General features: G+C 33.9%; 1 protein-coding gene and 1 pseudogene across 1 annotated transcript; one reads left to right on the top strand and one right to left on the bottom strand.

The window, feature by feature from the left end:
- Positions 1 to 4,644: 4,644 nt before the first annotated feature.
- LOC148195745 (uncharacterized) lies at positions 4,645 to 14,016 on the bottom strand (annotated as a pseudogene).
- Positions 14,017 to 15,749: 1,733 nt separating this feature from the next.
- On the top strand, positions 15,750 to 20,018 carry LOC124834791 (L-ascorbate oxidase-like). Its single transcript, XM_088094705.1, has 5 exons — positions 15,750 to 16,157; positions 16,268 to 16,360; positions 16,649 to 16,861; positions 17,584 to 17,778; positions 18,963 to 20,018. The coding sequence occupies exons 1-5, from the start codon at positions 15,885 to 15,887 to the stop codon at positions 19,920 to 19,922; spliced, it is 1,734 nt and encodes a 577-aa protein (XP_087950831.1). The 5' UTR covers positions 15,750 to 15,884; the 3' UTR covers positions 19,923 to 20,018.
- The last annotated feature ends 318 nt before the right edge of the window (positions 20,019 to 20,336 follow it).

Genomic DNA, 20,336 nt, shown 5'->3' with positions numbered 1-20,336 from the left:
TAGACAGACGTGTTGATTAATTTTGAAACCTATAACACCAAAACCAGCACATAGGTTATGGTTTCCCTTATGCGGCGGCTGGTCAAACCTAGAAAATAATCAAACGAGTCTATTTGGGGACTTTGTTGTATGCATCCCAACTCAAGATAAATTGTAGAATTATTTTCTTTTTATTTTATCAAAGACATCTGATAATTGATTTAGTTTCAATTATACAAATAAACTTTTTATGAAGTGCTTTTGTCCATGGCGGTTGCTTTTTGTTTAATTATTGTCAGTTTCATTTGTATAATTATTAATCATAATGTTTCCTTCTCCTATGATTAAGAAAAGAGTACAATTTTATTTAGGTAAAGTATTATATTTATTAGGCCTCGGCATAGTTCAATAAACTGTACTAAAACTACAGTTAACCATACTATATTGTATTAAAAATAACTAATCTTGTTTTAACTGAAAACTAATTAAACTACAGTTAACCATACTATATATACCGCTCATACCTCTTTATTCTTTTCCCCCAATAATATGTTATCATGAATTCACATTATGTAGTTATAATTTTTATTCAACCAATTTGATGATGAAAATTGCTTCTTCTTTTTTTACCTTTCGAAAAAAAAAATCATTTAGACCTGCGATGAAGGAAATTGTGTAGGAAAAAGATTTAAATATATTGAAGAGTCTGTTATTGTTACCACTTAGTCCCCCCATGGGTTCACTGTTGTTCCACCTTAACTAGTGGTCTCTAAATTTGAGGGTTTTTTTGGTTTAATGTGAAAAATTGTGTAGGAATATGAGTTTATTGAAGAGTATACTATGAAGGTGATGGACTAAGATTGTATACTTAAATTTCATATATAATGAAACACATGGATCGAATTGGATGGGGTTGTTTCATTTTAGTCAAATGGTTTTGTGTTTGAACCCATGGTAGTCCTACCCGGTTCAAGCAACACCAAATTCCTTTTATTGTTGTTGTTATCATTTGTGTAAGCAAATATATAATTAAACTTGAGAAGGAAGGTCTCTCTATTTTTTCTCTATGATTCTTGTTGTTGTTCTCAGTTTTTGTTACCAGTTTTTCACTGTCAAAGTTTGGATTAGAAAAGAAAATTGAGTGAATCACACTTTATGTAGGAAGAGGAAGACCAATATGACAAACAGGCTATTGGGAAAGAGGATTCAGGTGATCGTGTGTACATGAAGGATGTAAAGGACGATGGAGTTTAGATTAGTTCTAGAAGTGTTTTCCCCACCTCGTTTAGAGATTTTGTGCGAGATCCACGTTCAAATCATTTGGCTGCGAGGATTAGGCTGAAGCAGGATGATGAAGCCGCTAAAAAGATTGATGCTCTACATGTCTCTGAGAAATCCACACCAGACGTAGGTAGTGGCAAAGATGCTACTAACCCCAGGTCAATTTTGAAGAGTAAGGATAATTCTGGGGAGTCCAGGCCTCGGAAACGAGTTCGGTTTGACATTCGAGTCAGAGCTGCAAGGAAAGGGGAGATGTTGGGATGAAAGCTGAATTTTGTGGTATGAATGTTTTTCTCACTCTATGGTATATTGGAATGGTTAACAGGATTTGTTGATACAATGTAGAATGAAAATTCATTGATTTGAGCATTATCGAGTTGTAATATTATTCGGTGATTTAAGTTGCATTTTGTTTCTACATTGGAGTAAAAATAAGTTCTGAAATTTGATAACTGGTATGCTCTTTTTGGAATGTTTAGGATTTATTTTTTATTAACTGAAGAAGCCATTTTCAGTGGTCGCGTTCTGTTTTCCATCTTAGTAATTATCTATCTGAACTTATTGATTTAAATATCGGATGTTAACCAGGTACTGATAAGCCTGATCATTGATGTTGCTTTGGTTATCTAGTTATATGCAAATTAAATTGTTATGTATGTGCTAGTTGGGTGATGATAAAAAGGAGATGTTGTGAAGAGTAGAATGTGATATAAATGGTTAGACTTTGGGTCTGTAATGAACTAGATGATATGAACTATTAAATGCATGTGGATAATAGTTATGTTGTGGTTAATAACTTGTAACCTTTGTTTAGATCATCATGTGTAGGTTGTTATGGTTGTGGCTGAACTACAATGTTAAAAATGGGTTCAAATGTATGCTCGAAAGTTTGAGGATATATCTGCGCAGAGGATAATCTTCGGTTGTTTTAAATCTTGAATTTGCATCTATGTTGTGTTAATTAATTGAATAATGGTTGATAGGCATAAAAAGAGTATATTCAACGTGAACCTTATTGTTTTAACTAAATGAGTCATGTTTCTTTGTCTTAATTAGGATGTTCCAATGTAGAGAGTATATGTGTCATAGGAAAATTGAATTGTTTGTTATGTTGCATAGGAAAATTGCAGACAAAGTTGCAAACCATGGGTATTTTGTGGTGGTTCCTGACTTCTTCCATGGAGAACCCTACAATAGTGAGAATGCAAGAAAAACAAATGTTATTTATGTTCTTCATAAGTCAATGTTAGGTTCTTATATTGGAATATTTAGATGTTTGGACTCTGTAACCTAAAGGGTGGCCACCATTTTATGTGGTGTCCGATTTGCAAATCAAATATCATGTCTATTTGAGTTCAGATAAATAAAAATTGTGACTTTTCTGTAAACTGTAAATCATTTTGCCTGGTTCATACAATCGATTCCAATCCTTCAATTTCTTTTACATTTCATCAACTTTTTGGTTTTTTTTTCTCTCATAATAACCATCTTTGACGAAATTTATAGATTACTCGTAAAACTGCGTTGTCGTATAGCTTGCTTCAATTCAACAACTGTGTGGTCTGGAGTTGCTTTAGAAATAAAATTGCTTTTTGTGCTGCTTTTGCAATGTAGTTGAAAATTGTATTTTGTTGTGTTCTGAAATATCAAATATCATTGCATGGGAAATCGGGATTTGTGCGGGAGTAACAATTTGTTTTTATTTGTTTTTCTCTGGTGACTGATGTAATGCATTTTTACTTGATTGTTAGGTGTTGTTTAGGGCTAGAATTGACTGAAGAAAAGTTTCCGAGCATATGATTGTGTTGGATTATTTTTCCATTATAATTATTTTTCCATGTAGAGAGTACGTATTCTAATGTAGAGAGTGTGGATTCCCAACTTCTAAATTCAAATCTTTAATATCCCTACAGGAGTGAAGAAAGATGTCATGAAGGAATCACTTCCTAAATACGTGATGAGTTGAGCAACAAATAGAAATAATATTATTAGGCAATTTTGACCCAGAATTATCAGATATTAACTTGTGGTGTTCAGGCAAGATTGATGATTTAATGAACTGACTGTTTTGTTTATTACTAATCTTAGCTTCATAAATAGAGTGACAATACATCTTAATGGTATTGTTGTTTTTTTTATATCTATATGTTTTTGAATCAGATATCTTTTATCAATGTTGTTATGGAATTGCAGAAGCTTTATTTGCAAATGATCTTATTTATGCAATTTCCAGATCTTTTAATTATAATTACCTCGCTGATAAATGGTCTCAATTGCGTTCTTGTTGTTCTGACTATGCTGGAACTGTTTTAAATGGATATTTCAGTTGTAAATGGATCTATTGCAGTGTACCTGAACTATTGCAGTTTCAAAAATGCATTATAGTTCTAAAAATAGTTGACTGAACTATTGTAGTTTAACTAAACTAAAAAATAGTTCAGTTCAATTTTTTTGAACTATTTTTTAGTTCAGTTCAGTTTACTTGAATTATTTTATAGTTAACTATAATTATTTATAGTTCAGTTCAGTTTAGTACACTTTGCCCAGCCCTAATATTTATCTTAAATATAAGTAGCTTACTTTTAGTCTTAAAAAAACAAACCGTATTTTATTTCTAATATAAAACAAGTTAAAACATTTTCTCAGTCTGTCAATAATTACCTAAATGGAATCATGATCCTTGAATGATTTTAGTAGGTGAGTTACGAAATTCATCTATATATTGTTTCACTTTTCTCATCTCTAATTATTGAAACATTCCTTCCGGTCTCTAGTGCTCCACTTTTGCCTTCTGACATACCAAACAAGATGATACAAACACAGCCACATCGCTCATCATTCCACTCCACCAAAACGAATTTTTCAAATCTTTGTACATCTTGGCCATACCAAGGTGTATACTAAGACGACTCTTATGACCTTCATCTAGAATAATTTTTCTCAATTCTGCTTTCGTTGGAACACACACTCTGTTCTTGAACCATATAATACAATCATCAGTTAGAATAGAATCCTTGGTCTCACCAGTACAAAAAGAGGATTTTAATGCGCTTTATATGCTTCGGTTTCTAGAAAATCGAAGCATATCAAAATGCGGTGGCATTTTCGTAGTTATTGCGAACTTATATGCCTCGGTTGAGGGGGAACTGAAGCGTAAGAGGGTTATTGCCTTGATTATAGGGTAATCGAGGCATATAACCTTGTAGAAATCTATTATCTTTTCTGCAAGTCAGACTTTTCATCTGACAAACTTTTCGAAAATGGGCTATTACCTCGGTTATGCAGGGGAACCGAAGCGTATAACTCTCTACAACTCAGACTTTTCATACGAACAATTTTCTTCTTCCTCTTTACACGAACTCTCCTTCCTCTCCACGAACACCCCTAGACAGCGCCTTCCTCTCCACGAACACCCCCAGACAGCACCTTCCAGCTCCGACAACCGTCCGGGAGGTTCCATGGCGTGGTGAACATTGGCGCCATGGTGATGAATAGGTCCGACTTCCGCATGTTGGAGGATTCAAGCGACATGGTACCCAAATGATAGGAAAACCCAACCACGTCTCGGGATGCATAGCGATGTTCATCACAATGGCCAAGACCTCTTCTGTGATTCCAACAGCGCGTTGTTCTGACTATGATCTCCTTCTGAATCAGATCCCGACGAACCTGAATTAGAGCGATTGGGAACGGTAGCCTCATCCAATTGCAGTTCTTTGTTCGGAGAAAAGGAGCAATGTTTGAATTGATCAGAGATACACAAAGAGGGATCAGATTGAGTATGAGGAAGAGAAAGAGAATGCGAATGAGAATTTGTTGACGACAGAGTGAGGAAGGATGTCAGCCCTCAAAATGGCGAGTTAGGGGTGCTTTAATTTCGTCGAGGAGATTTCTCAATGACGTGGTAGGTGGATCGAGTATGGTGTTGTTTTCGTAATCTCCATCGCTATCAAGTCAGTGAAAGATAAATCGAAGGGAGTGGAAGTGTTTTTGAGCGAATCTGGCATCGTCTTCTTTGTCGCGAGTTCACTGGCAAAGAAGAAAAAACTCGAGCGTGCGCAATCCTGTGGCATACCCTTGGCAGTGGAGTTGGAAGGACGTTTCTGGGGATGGGGCTTTTGGGACTACTATGCATGGCGTTGACAAGGAGGTGATGTGGTTGGGGTTTCAGTATGAGGCGGAGGAAGGGGAGGTGAATTACAATGGGAGTGGTTGGGAGAGGGAAGATGTGGCAGAGAAAGGCTGGCACAAAAGGAAAAAAAACACTCTACTGCCTCGGTTCAGGTCCCAACCGAAGTAGTAAAGTCGACAATACTACCTCCGTTCACAACTGAGACAAAAAGGGATAGACTTTTTGCCTCGCCTGTATATGCCTCAGTTCAGGAATCACTGCCTATGAGCCAAAATAATCGTTGTCGTTTCCCTTAACTGCACTAGTGTCTGGTCAGTACCCAATAGTCCACCTATGTGTTGCAACTCTCGGTCCATCATTTCTGCCTTTATATGCTTCAAGAAGTAACTTGTGATAACTAACTAACTACATCATATATGACCTTCTTTCATATGCACACCCAAGTTCATATCTCGTAACTTCTCGATCAACTTCAACTCCTTTACCATCAAAGCCGCCATATGAACTTTCTTTCTACTCAATGCATCAACAACAACATTTGCCTTACTCGGATGGTATTGCAACTGGAATTTGTAGTCCTTCAGATACTTCATCAATCTCCTCTTACGCATATTCAAATCTTTATGATCAAACAAATACTTCAGACTCTTATGAACACTGAAAACCTGAAAATGTGCAAATTATAGATAATGTCTCCATGTCTTTAGAGCAAACACCACCGTAGCCAACTTCATATCATGCATCGAATAATTCTTCTCATGCACCTTCAACTGATGATATGCGTACGCCACTTGCCTCCTCATCAACACGCATTCGAGTCCTTGGTATGATGCATCACATTACACTTCAAAAACTTACTCAATGTTTGGGATCACCAAGACTAGAGCAGATGTCAACCTCTTCTTCATCTCCTCTAAACTCGCCTCACATTTTTCCGTCCAAACAAAATGGTCGGTCCTTACGAGTCAACTACATCAACAAACCTACTATTATGGAGCACCCTTCAACAAACCTTCCATAATAACCTGCCAACTTGACGAAGCTTCTCACTTCAGTCACAGTCGTTGGTCGCTCCCATTTCAACACAACCTCAACCTTTGTTGGATTTACTAAGACCCCCTGAGCAAAATTACATGTCCCAAGAACTAGACTTCCTCCAACCAGAACTCACACTTGGACAACTTACCAAACAACAAGTGCTCCCTCAACATCTCCCATGCCATTAGTAGGTGTTCAACATGTTCCTCCCGATCCTTGGAATAGATGACGATGTCTTTAATAACACGACAACAAACTGTAAGTAAAGAAAGGCCTTATATCTCAAGCTAAGAGGGAGTGAATTGAATTAACCCTTTATAATGATCTTTTTGAAATCTTCATGATTTCTTGATAAGGAATAGCATGCTTAGATAGAACTAGCCTATGACAATTAAGAAATGGAAATTGAAAAGATTTAAAATGGAAGAGATAAGGATGAGAGAACTTATGAACTTGAGGACACACCACTTGAAATGATCCAAGATGAGTGCCAATGTTGGACCACCACTTGCTTTGCACAAGATAAAATCCAAAATATGACTTAGAGAATTATTTCTATCTCAAAAGAAGATAAGCAATAATACAAATCACTCTTAAAATTCATTCAATTCAAAGGTGTGTACAAAGGAGACCCCTAGGTTGCGTATATAGCCTTAAGGATGAATTAAGTGGAGAGTTTTAAGGGATGTGGGACTTGGAATGCTTCCAAGTCTGACCAGCAGCATCCTCAAGTACTTCTTAGTCCCACATCTCTTAATTCTTCCATTCCTAAAGGGTTTATAAGCTTCCTAACAAGTATAGAAATAAAAAACTACAAACTATGCATGTTTACTTGCACTACAAGCAACAAAAGGAGAAAGCTTATTTATTCTTCTTTTCTTTTAAGTCCAAACTATGTGAAGTCCCACATTTCTTGATCTTTAAAGAAAAGAAGAGTTTATAAACTTCTCTACAACCAAAATAAACAAAAGAAGACAAAAGAGGCAAATACACGCAAAGAAACCTATTCTACTCTTTTTATGCTTCTTGTCATCCTTTGCCCTATCTATGATCACATCATCCCCCAGGTTGGAGAGGATTCGACCTCAAATCTTGACAAAGTTGCAAAAAAGAGATATTAATGACTTCTTTCTTTTATAATCCAAAGGAACTCCTCCTGGATCAAATGTTAACCTGCAAAAAGCATGAAACATTTTGTGAATGAATTGATGTTTTCCAAACAATGTATATAAACAAAGAATGTTAAAAGAAGGCTTCTTTAGAATTGGAATTATTTGCTTAATGAAAACTAGTAATCCTCCTTTAGAAAAATGTTTATTTTTGTCTTGAGTTAAGGGTAAAAAAAAACATTAACTCAAGATGTGGTTTGGAAATGGTGTGTGATAAAGTGGAAATAAGAGATGAGAGAGGTGGAATATTTTCACAAAAAGAGTTTAGGAAAGGAGGAAAGCTTAATAATTGGAGAAAAGTAGAAGGATTGATTCCTTTAGAATGATGGGAGTGGAAGGTGCCTTCAGTAGCACTTCCTTTGTATCTAGGACTCGTTCCTTCTCCATTTCGCTCACAAGTTCTTCTTTTTCTTTCTTTTCTCTCATTTTCTTCTTTTGCTCTTTCCTTTCTTTCTTTCCTCTCTTCTTTATCTTGAAACAACTCTTTATGAGAGATGAGACAATTATGCTTGCCCTTCTCCTTTTCTTCACCTTTCTTGGACTTCATTATGAGGTGGTCCTCATGTATTTCCTTTGAAGTAAGAAGTTTCAATATAACCTTGCGTCCTTGAAAAGTAAAGGACATCCTATTAGTAAGACCATTATGTTGAAAATTTCTATCAAATTTCCAAGGTCTACCTAATAAGATGTGAGTTGCTTCCATGGGAACAACATCACAAAGAACCTCATCTTGATACTTTCATATAGAAAAGGAAGTATGAACTTGTTTATTGACCAAGATTTCACCCTCCTCACTTAACCATTAAAGCTTGTAAGGCTTGGCATGCGTGACAGTGGGCAACGTGAGTTTGTCCACTACACATATGCTAGCCACATTGGTGCAACTTCCCTCATCTATTATCATGGAGCAAACCTTGCTAGCTATAAGACATCTAGTGTGAAAAATATTTTCTCTTTGAGTTGTATCAAAGTCCTTGTGGACTTGTCCCAATAGACGTCTTATAACTAGTAGGTCTGTTAACAAAATGATGAAGATGAAGTTTTGATGATGTCCAAATCAAGTCAAGAGAAATCAAGATTCAAGATGTTATGAAGACTTGTATTGCTATGGAAAGCTTTTGTAATAATTGTAGTTTAGTGTCTAGGACTTAGTTTTTTAGTAGTTTTGATTCCATGTAATTTTATATTATATAATTAATGTCCTGAGTCAAAATCGCACTGTTTTAATCGATTAAAACAAGTATTAATCGATTAAAACGAGTAAAAGCTGAAAACTCAACCTTTTCTGTTTTAATAGATTAAAACTTGTTTTAATCTATTAGCTAATCGATTAAAATACATTTTAATCGATTAAAGCTGACCGTTGTGGATTTCAGATTTGAAAAACTAGCCGTTGTACTCATTTTAATCGATTAATACTTGTTTTAATCGATTAAATGCGTTAGATGGCCCGTTTTCGAAGAATGGAAGAGTATTTGGCTGAGTCTATAAATTGGCTCTCTATTTATCTCAAAAACAACTCTTCCCTTGTGCAAAAGATCTCTGAACTCTTTGAGAACTCTTGTGAGATTGTTGAAGCTAAAGAAACTCTTGTCTGCAAAGTCCTGAAGTGCTACTGCGGTGACAGAGGAATAGCTTGTTCATCCTTGGTGTGTCCGAGGAAGTGCGTGGAAGAGAATCATCCTTCGTGAAGCATTCGAAGGAGGTGGTCATCCTTTGTGAAGATTCAAAGGAAGTGTAAGTTCGTCTCTTGTGGTTTCAAGAGAGGTGGTATCATCCTTTGTGAAGATTCAAAGGAAGTGTAAGTTCATCTCTTGTGGTTTCAAGAGAGGTGGTATTTCTAAACTCTTACAAATTGTTTTTCTTTGTGACTAATATTTGTAAGTGTTTTGTGTTAGTGAAAAAGGTTTATCTTGTTTGAGATAAGCGACTGGACGTAGGATCCTAGTGATCTGAACCAGGATAAAATCATCTGTGCAAATTTCTCTCAACCTTACTCTCTTTATTTGTCTTTATTATTTGCTTGGTAAGTTTAATTGAGTAGAAATTAAAAGGCACACATTCGTATTAAAAACCCTCTTGGTTTGTTATTCCACGCTAACAATTCCGCTGCAGCGATTCTAACAATTGGAATCAGAGCTTGCTTTGATAGTCATTCAAATGGCAGGATCACATCAAACCTTTGCAGAGGGTGCATCAATCAATAGACCCCCACTATTCACAGGTGAGAACTATGCATTCTGGAAGGTAAGAATGCAAATATTTATTGAATCTATTGATTGTGAAATTTGGGATGTTATTGCATCTGGTTCTTTTGTTCCTACTAACAATATACAGGAAACAAAGCCCCGTGGTCAATGGACCATTGAAGAAAAGAAAAGAATTCAGAATGATGTAAAAGCTCGGAATATTATTGCATCAGCATTGACTGTTGATGAGTTCTACAGGGTTTCTGTCTGCAAAACTGCTCAAGAAATGTGGGACATGCTCAGAGTGACACATGAAGGAACGGATGACGTAAAGAGGGCAAGAAAGAATTCCCTGATTCAAGAGTATGAAATGTTCCGGATGAAGCAAGGAGAAACAATTTCCGACGTTCAAAAACGCTTCACCAACATTGTCAATCATCTCATTGGATGGGGGTAAGTCATTTGATACTGATGAATTAAACATTAAAATCTTGAAGTCTTTAGACAGGTCGTGGCAACCTAAGGTGACTGCAATCTCGGAGTCACAAAATCTCAACACCATGACTATGGCGGCACTTTTTGGAAAGTTGAGGGAACATGAACTTGACCTCGGAAGACTAGATGAAGAAGAAGCAAAAGCAAAAACCAAGAAAAAGAGTCTAGCCTTGAAATCTGAGGTAGAAAGGAGCAAGAGCAAAATGGAAGATGAAGATTCAGAAGATGAAGAAAATTTGAGACTCATGATAAAAAGGCTCAACAGGTTCATGAAATCAAAAGACAAAGGAAGATTAAAATTCGAAAAGAAAGAAAATCAAGGATCTTCCTCACACTATAAATGTTATGGTTGCGGAGAAATGGGGCACTTAAAAGCGGACTGCCCAAATCAAAAAAAGAATGAAGAAATAAAGGAAAAGAAAAACTTCAAGAAAAAGAAAGCCTACATCGCATGGGACGATGACAACGAAACAATTTCCGATTTCAGCGAATCTGATGAAGAAGCAAACATTTGTCTAGTGGTGAACGACGACGCTGGAAGCCAAGTAAGTACATCTAGCGATTCTGATAATTATAGTCAAACAAGTCAAGATGAATTGCATGAAACTTATGCTGCTTTAATAGTAGAATCTGAAAAATTAGATAAAGCTCATAAGAAATTGAAAAAGGATTTCAAAAATTTAAAATTAAATTTTGAAAATATTTTTGAAGAAAATAAAGATTTGAAAAATAAAGTTTTAATTTTTGAAAAGGGTAAATTTACTAGTAGTGATGAATGTGCTTCTTGTGAAAATTTTAAGAAACTACTAGAACACACAACCTTAGGAGAATGTAGTAAAAATAACGAAAATAAGGTTGTTAAAAATAAGTATGTTCCTAAAATTAAAAATAAACATAATAATAGAACCCGTAGAACATGGGTAGAAAAAGGAACAACTTATAGGAACACAAACTTTGTATCATGCTTTTATTGTATGAAAAAGGGTCATACTTCAAATAAATGTAAAATTAAGCATTATGGTGTTCCAAGTGGTAGATATGTTTGGGTTGTAAAATGATTTTTTTTTTCTAAATCTAACCCAAAGGACCCATACAAGTAGTTGGGTACCTATTGTTTAATATTTAAAATTTCTTTAAAACAAAATTTAAGAAAATTTTATTCCAAGGCCGATGAAACTATTTTTTTGGATATCTTCTAATATACAAAGCATATATAGTTTTCAATCGGAAAACATTTGAAATAGAAGAATGTGTGCATGTTGTCTTTGATGAAATTGTAGACCTTGAGGCAAAACCTCTTGAGTCAGTTGAATTAGATGCAGGCAATGATGAAGATTTGTAGAAGACAACAAATGAAGCGAAGAATGATGACAATCCTCAAGATGAAGATCTAAACAAAATATGGAAACAACCTAGAGGATTATCATTACGAAGTTGGAGGCATATCTACAGGGGTAAACATTAGAAGAGATCTAGGAACTTTTTAGAAATATCTTAGGATTGCATTTTTTTTTAAAATTCCTATCTTATATAGTTCAATATATGATTAAACAATGTTTTATAAGTTCTTTATCCTAAAAATATTTGCTTTATATATCCTTTTGTGCATGTTTGAATGAATCTTTAAATTTAAAATATTTTTAGCTCATATGCATGCTTGCGTTTATTAAGGGGGAGTATTATCTTAGGAGGAGAACATCAAACACAACTTTTTAATTATGATCAAAAAGGGGGAGAAAATGTTTAAAGCTTATTTGCCTATTTGTGCTATTTGTGCTTATTCACTAATGCACTTTTTCTTCCGTAAGTTGTGTTTTATCCAGATTATTACTAAAAGCTTTAAATCAAAGGAGTTTTTGATCATCATCAAAAAGGGGGAGAATGTTAGCAAAATGATGAAGATGAAGTTTTGATGATGTCCAAATCAAGTCAAGAGAAATCAAGATTCAAGATGTTATGAAGACTTGTATTGCTATGGAAAGCTTTTGTAATAATTGTAGTTTAGTGTCTAGGACTTAGTTTTTTAGTAGTTTTGATTCCATGTAATTTTATATTATATAATTAATGTCCTGAGTCAAAATCGCACTGTTTTAATCGATTAAAACAAGTATTAATCGATTAAAACGAGTAAAAGCTGAAAACTCAACCTTTTCTGTTTTAATAGATTAAAACTTGTTTTAATCTATTAGCTAATCGATTAAAATACATTTTAATCGATTAAAGCTGACCGTTGTGGATTTCAGATTTGAAAAACTAGCCGTTGTACTCATTTTAATCGATTAATACTTGTTTTAATCGATTAAATGCGTTAGATGGCCCGTTTTCGAAGAATGGAAGAGTATTTGGCTGAGTCTATAAATTGGCTCTCTGTTTATCTCAAAAACAACTCTTCCCTTGTGCTCTAGTACTCATAAATCATTGAGACTTGTGTGCTCTTATTCGGCTTGTGAAACTCTTGTCTGTGGAGCTGGTGAAGTGCTGCTACGGTGACAAAGGAAATAGCCGGTTCATCCTTGGTGTGTCTAAGGAGGTGTTCGGAAGAGAATCATCCTTCGTGAAGTATTCGTAGGAGGTGTTCATCCTTTGTGAAGACTCAAAGGAGGTGTAGGTTCATCTCTTGTGGTATCAAGAGAGGTGGTTTCTAAACTTTTACAAATTGTGTTTCTTTGTAATTGTAATTTGTAATTGTTTTGTGTTAGTGAAAAAGGTTTATCTTGTTTGAGATAAGCGACTGGACGTAGGATTGGTAAGATCCGAACCAGGATAAAATCATCTGTGCAAATTTCTCTCAACCTTACTCTCTTTATTTGTCTCTATTATTTGCTTGGTAAGTTTAATTGAGTAGAAATTAAAAGGCACACGTTCGTATTAAAAACCCTCTTGGTTTGTTATTCCACGCTAACAATTCCGCTGCAGCGATTCTAACACGTATGCTAGCCACATTGGTGCAACTTCCCTCATCTATTATCATGGAGCAAACCTTGCTAGCTATAAGACATCTAGTGTGAAAAATATTTTCTCTTTGAGTTGTATCAAAGTCCTTGTGGACTTGTCCCAATAGACGTCTTATAACTAGTAGGTCTCCATCAAAAGGACCCTTGTATTCATCTTCCCTAGAGGAAGAAGAAGAGTGAGAAGTGGAAGGTGAAGAACGAGGAGACTCATCGGTGATAACCTCTTCTCCTCTAATGCACATTTTGTTTGGGCATGCAGATGCAATATGACCATGGCCTAAGCACTTGAAACATTTAATTTGACTAGATCGCGTAGGTGAATTAGGCTTAGAAGAAGGCGCAAGGTTAGTAGAAGGGCAAGATTTATGAATGGTCTCCTTAGAAACATCTTTATATTTTTTCCTTGATGATGACCTTTTGCATAAATTTTCTTTTGAAGAGCTTGAAAACTTGTTGCGGTAGGACTCTTTTCTTAAAATTTGTTTTTCAACTTTCATAGCCCTATGCACCACAACATCTAAGATCTCATCATCATGGAGTTTCACAACATCTTGGATGTTTCTATTGAGACCACTTATAAATCTAGCTATTTTTGCTTGATCGCTCTCGAGTGTGTTAGTACGATGTAAGAGCACTTCGAGTTCTCGAGCATACTCCTCCACACTTCGTCTACCTTGGGTAAGCCGTTGGAGCCAAGAGGTCCCTAAGGTAGGGTGGAGGTACGAATCTCTGGAACAACAAGTCCTTGAAATTTCCCACGAGCTCGCGTGTGAGCCCATGGTGGTAATGTTCATCCTAGTTAGTCATTGCATGGTGTATCCCTCTAAAGCTAATGTAGCTAACTTTACACGCAAAAAACCATCTACACTATACAAATAAAAAATTTGTTCTACTTTGGCTATCCAATCCAAAAATATACAAGGATCTTCTTCTCCTTTGAAGGGTGACAAATTCACTTTAGGCAAGTAAAGGCATTGGTCCATGACTTTATCTTCTTGATGCTTTTTTATGTACCATGACCATGATATGGTAGCATATTAAACTTCATATTTTTATTAAATATTTTTAATTTAGATTATTTAAAATTAGAATAAAAATTTGAAAGGTGGGAAGTAGTACCATATTGTTTAAAATTTCAAGACGTTAAAAATTACACATGATTTTTAAAGTTTTAAGGGGTTAAAAAGTGGAGAGTAAAACTATTACTTTATTTGATTTTTAATCTCTTAAAATTTTAAATAAATGGAATTAGTCTTCATTCTTAAAATTTTCATTTAATTTTAAACCAATTGTAATTCTAAACAAAAAATATTTAATAAAAATATCACTTTTAATAAAAATATTAATATAAAATTTATATAAATTTAGCAATTTAAAGAGATAAAATTATTCTATTTAAAAATAAGACTAATTTGAAAAAAAAAATAACGAATATATAAATCAAATTGAATATAAAGCATTAACCCTTATCGACTCAAAAATCAGGTGACAAAAACCATTCAGTATCTACTAATTATTTAAACAATACAACAAAATGACAAAATTGAACAAAATTTGACCAAATTGAAAAAAAAAATATATTAAAAATAAATTGAATAAACTTAAGTAAAATATGATCAAATTAATTTTAATTCATGACAAATTATCTTTATTTTAATTGTTTTTCTTCTTAATTTTTGTCTTAAAAATATAGAGATTTTTTTCAAAATATAGTCATAAATATTTATCAATGACTTCCTTACACCGCTCTTTATTTATATATATATATATATATATATATATATATATATATATATATATATATATATATATATATATATATATATATATATATATATATATATATATATATATATATAATGTTCTAAGTATTTCTTTTTTGAATAAAAGAAAACGAGTATAAGCAGAACTCGATGATGGTATTAGATTTATGAAATTCATACCTTAATAATTAATAAGCATTAAATCCTTAACTTGAGCCGTTTCCATTTTCTTATTAGAATAGAAAAGTAGAAGGTACCTGGAGGATTGACCCTTGGGAACAATTAATGAATCATGGTTTCAGATATTTTTTCTCTAGAGTACCTTATCTTATTTATTTTCTTTCCTAAATCGAGATAGAGAAAAATAATAGGAATAATAAGCGTGTTCATAAATGGATATAATTTCTTAATATAATTTCTCAGAGTTACTTTTCCTAAGTTTCAATCATTATAATTTCTTAAATAAATTAAATTATTATTAGTTTTTACACAAAGTTTTAATAACATATATGTACATAGTCACATTTAATTAGATCACTTTATAATTGGCTAATAAAATATAATGACATTAACCCATTTAATATATATATATAAATAAATGAGCCCAAATTTCTACGAGATAGTTGATACATTCAAAAAAGTTGGACGCTGTATTTGCAAATATTAATCTAACCACGAAAACAACTCGACAGCATGTGGTGAAATTTCAAAGCACCTTCCCTGTCCCACTATATATATATATATATGCCTACCTATGCTAAGGTATCACCATTCAGACATAATCTCAATCCTCTGCATATTCATAAATCTGTGTCTGAGTTCCTTTCTGTTGACGGATAGGTTGTTTTGTGGTATTTGAGAGCCTGCTGAGGTTTGGTGTTAGGATGATGAGAATAATGGGGTTGAGAGCAACTTTAGTTTGGTGCATATGGTTAGGGTTGATAGAGTTTTCAGTAGGAGGAAGGGTGAGGCACTATAAGTTTGATGTGGAGTACATCATCAAAAAACCAGATTGCTTGGAACACGTTGTGATGGGAATCAACGGCCAGTTTCCAGGGCCAACCATTAGGGCTGAAGTTGGTGACACTCTTAACATTGCTCTCACCAACAAGCTCTTCACTGAGGGAACTGTTATTCACTGGCATGGAATCAGACAGGTTCTTTTCTTTCTTTCTTTTAACTATCTTTTATGTATGATATATAGTGTCAGCAAATTTCAAACATAATGTTCCAAATGGTTATTAATTGTTGATGTTTGGTTTTGAAGGTTGGAACTCCCTGGGCCGATGGAACTGCTGCAATTTCACAGTGTGCTATAAATCCAGGAGAAACTTTTAACTACAGGTTTATAGTTGACAGGGTAATTACATTTTTCTCCTTATCGTTAACCAAGTGAAAGACACATGCTTCTATTATCCATTTATATATAAGTCTGTAAATTGATTACTATCCAATGTCTTAATACTTTGAATTTTGAGTCCAAAGGGTTGGTGTAGGAAAATGAAAGTAAGAAAGAGAAAATAGAGAAGAAAAAAAAGTTTTTCAAAATTACATCTTTTTATTTTCTTTTTAATTCAATTAAAAGAAGGTCATTATTTGGAATAAATTTAGTCACATTTTATATAATATATTAATTTATATGGTGCAGCCTGGAACATACTTTTATCATGGACACCATGGTATGCAAAGAGCAGCAGGTTTGTACGGTTCACTGATAGTGGATTTGCCAAAAGGACAAAACGAATCGTTTCATTATGATGGTGAGTTCAACCTTCTTCTAAGTGATTTGTGGCACATCAGCTCACATGAACAAGAAGTTGGACTCTCCTCAAAACCATTAAAATGGATTGGTGAACCTCAGGTAATTAATAACTTCGTTAAATTAACACAAGGATGTTGTTTTGCACATCTTATATATTTTATTATGAGTTATAATAATGGAAAAGAAATAACAAAATGAATAATAATTAAAAATAGGAAACTCTAAAATATTTCTATTAAACAAAGAAAATGCAATCAAACAATTAAAAGAAAAACCTTTAGTAAATATTGCTTCTTTTATGTGTAATACTATTTGACCCAAAGGTTTATAAATAACATGCCATGAACCAATCGAAACATGTTAACTTTTCCTTCCACTTATATGACAAAAAAAAAAAAAAGAAATAGTGATTTGATTGAATGATATAAGATCCAAATCAAAACATCATATCAAATTCTTAAAGTAATATAGAAAAAAGATGCACATGTGACGCATCTGGTTAAAGTAGCGTTCGATTTTTATAATGGGGCATCTTTGAATCCTTCACAACCCTACCTTTACCTTTACCTTTTTTTTTTCTTCTTTTTCTTTTCCGTTAAACATATTTCAAGATAGCGTAGTTTCACGTTACTTTAAAAATGATTATTTAATTTTAGACTGTTCTACATGCAAATGTGCAATTTACTAGAGCATTACGCGTTAAGTAGTAGTTCTTTTATTCCGTGAAAAGGAAGAAAGAAAAGAAACACAAAGAAAAAAGAAAGCTACACATTGTAGAATCTAATTCTCACCCTTTGCTATATTTTTTTCACCATTTTTAGAGTCTGTTGATAAATGGAAGGGGACAATTCAATTGTTCTCTGGAAGCTAAATTCGGAAACACCACTCTACCAGAGTGCCAATTTAAAGGTGGTGAAGAATGTGCCCCACAAATTCTTCATGTGGAGCCAAACAAGACCTACAGAATTAGGGTTGCCAGTACCACTTCCCTAGTTGCACTCAACTTAGCCATTTCGGTGAGTTCTATATATATGAACCTACCTATATGAGGGATGTTTCATCTTATTTTCTCTTTTTGCGTTTTCTATTTTTAACCTTTTGTCTTTTTGTTGGATTCCAAATCTTTTGGTTCACCATGCCAAAATTGTAAAACTCTCATCACATCACATACACATATACACACATCTTAATTAGTGACTATTATATATATTTGATGAGGATATTATAAGATATTTTACATTATGCTCACTCAAACCAAAATTCGGAAATTGGAAAAATCCACAGCAATTCATCACATCTATTACTGATTTTTTGTTTACCAACAACAAATAATTGAAGTGTTAGGTGGTGTTATATAGGCAATAGAGACTTGACTAAGGTATCAAAGAAGTTGAAAAAGGATGTAAAACACTTATAATTTTGAATGGTCCATCTTTCATATATAATATAAAAAAAAATTAGTGTGAATGCATGACTTTTTTTTTCTTTTTTCTTTTTTGCGTACATCCGAAAAGACCGTTGTATGTTGGAACTTGAAAGAGTCTCATGTGGTTGATTTAGAAGGATTAGAAATTAGTAACACAAATATAAAAGTTATAATTTATTATATGATGACTATGATGTTTAAGATAACTATTAAAAGTTATAATTTATTACATGTAGGCTGCAAATTAAAAGAAAATATAAAAATGTATTACATACTCTCTGTACATAAATTATTTATTGTAAAGTAATAACAAAAGAAAACACCACAAAAAATGGATGACCATAAAATCGTAATGGTCGCTAGAAAGGAAAATATTCTAGTGCTGAATACATATCTTAATTAGGTGTATAGAAAATAAAGGTAAATATGGGTGGTGTTACAAAATAATGGCAATTATTCTTTATTCAAAAGGATGTACTGGAATATGACTGGGATTCACTTAAGTTGTTGTCGCACACCAAACATTGGAAAACGATGATGGTGTGTCTAAGATATATAAAAATATTAGAAGAATAAAAAGCAAAAGTACGTGTATCATTAAGACTCCACGGGTTTTGGTAAAATATACATTTCAATGGTGTAACTAAAGAAAATCCTTCTTATGTTAAATCATGATTGTTAAAATGGACTTGCTTTTAAGAAAAAAATATATTAGCAATTTTATTTTTTTAAATAATTGAAAGGTAACTAGTTAAAAAATTCTTTATGTTGTAGGATCACAAACTTGTTGTGGTGGAAGCTGATGGAAACTATGTTACACCATTTGTGGTTGATGACATGGATATTTACTCAGGTGAGACCTACTCGGTTCTCCTTCGTACAGATCAAGATCCAAACAAAAACTATTGGCTTTCAATTGGAGTTAGAGGAAGAAAACCTAACACCACACAAGGCTTAACCATTCTGAACTACAAGACAATTTCTGCCTCAGTTTTCCCAACTTCTCCACCACCCGTCACACCCCTTTGGAATGATTTTGAACGTAGCAAAGCATTCACTAAGAAAATCATAGCCAAGATGGGCACTCCACAACCTCCACAACGTTCTGATCGTACAATTTTCCTTCTCAACACCCAAAATCGTGTTCATGGGTTCACCAAATGGTCCATTAACAATGTGTCCCTAACATTGCCAGCGACCCCTTACTTGGGTTCCATCAAGTTCAGACTAAACGATGCTTTTGATCAAACACCTCCACCTGTGACCTACCCTCAAGAGTATGACATTTTCAACCCTCCTGTGAATCCTAACTCAACCGTTGGCAATGGGGTGTACAAGTTCAACCTTGGTGAGGTTGTTGATGTGATACTGCAAAATGCAAACCAATTGAGTGGAAATGGTAGTGAGATTCACCCTTGGCACTTGCATGGGCATGACTTTTGGGTTTTGGGATATGGAGAAGGCAAATTCAAACAAGGTGATGAGAAGAAATTCAACTTGACACATGCACCATTGAGGAACACTGCTGTAATATTCCCATATGGATGGACTGCATTGAGGTTTAAGGCAGATAACCCAGGAGTTTGGGCCTTCCATTGCCACATTGAACCACATTTGCACATGGGAATGGGTGTGATTTTCGCGGAGGGTGTTCACAAAGTTGGAAAAATTCCAAGGGAAGCATTAACTTGTGGGCTTACTGGGAAGAAACTAGTAGAAAATGGACTCTACTAAAACTAGATACACTACACGTGCTTAATATGGTCTTACTCTTTTAAGTGTATTATTCCTTTATTCTTCTTCAAAATTATTTGTAGATTTTGTTATGCATTTTTTTAAATCTCTTTTTCTTTATGCTATTTAACAAATTAATTTGTCACTAATTTTTTATTTGAAAAGAAATGATTTTTTATATAAAAAAAATCATATGTGAAATATTTATATATAATAATTAATTTTTGATGACTTTATTTGAGAGATGAGAACAATTGATGTTTGTTTATGATGGGATCTTATTCTGACATGTTCATTGATGTTTCTAATAATTTTTTCTGAGGGATTTATGCGGACTGTCGCGGCCCATCAAATTTGATGTGCATTAAAGAATGTAGTATAGTGCTAGGAAGTGACTCCTAGGTCGTCTCTCAA

This window comes from Vigna umbellata, chromosome 7, assembly GCF_029865625.1.
Source record: "Vigna umbellata cultivar VRB3 chromosome 7, Vumbellata_1.0, whole genome shotgun sequence".
Classification (NCBI taxonomy): Eukaryota; Viridiplantae; Streptophyta; class Magnoliopsida; order Fabales; family Fabaceae; genus Vigna; species Vigna umbellata.
The sequence above is the reverse complement of the archived record's forward strand: the minus strand, read 5'-3'. Positions and strand labels throughout refer to the sequence as shown.

Excerpts from the sequence above, each read along its gene's own strand:
- LOC124834791 (XM_088094705.1), top strand. The coding sequence starts at position 15,885 with ATGATGAGAATAATGGGGTTGAGAGCAACTTTAGTTTGGTGCATATGG. Across the intron at positions 16,158-16,267 it reads ACTGGCATGGAATCAGACAG|GTTGGAACTCCCTGGGCCGA; the intron begins GTTCTTTTCTTT and ends TTGGTTTTGAAG. Across the intron at positions 16,361-16,648 it reads ACAGGTTTATAGTTGACAGG|CCTGGAACATACTTTTATCA; the intron begins GTAATTACATTT and ends TATATGGTGCAG.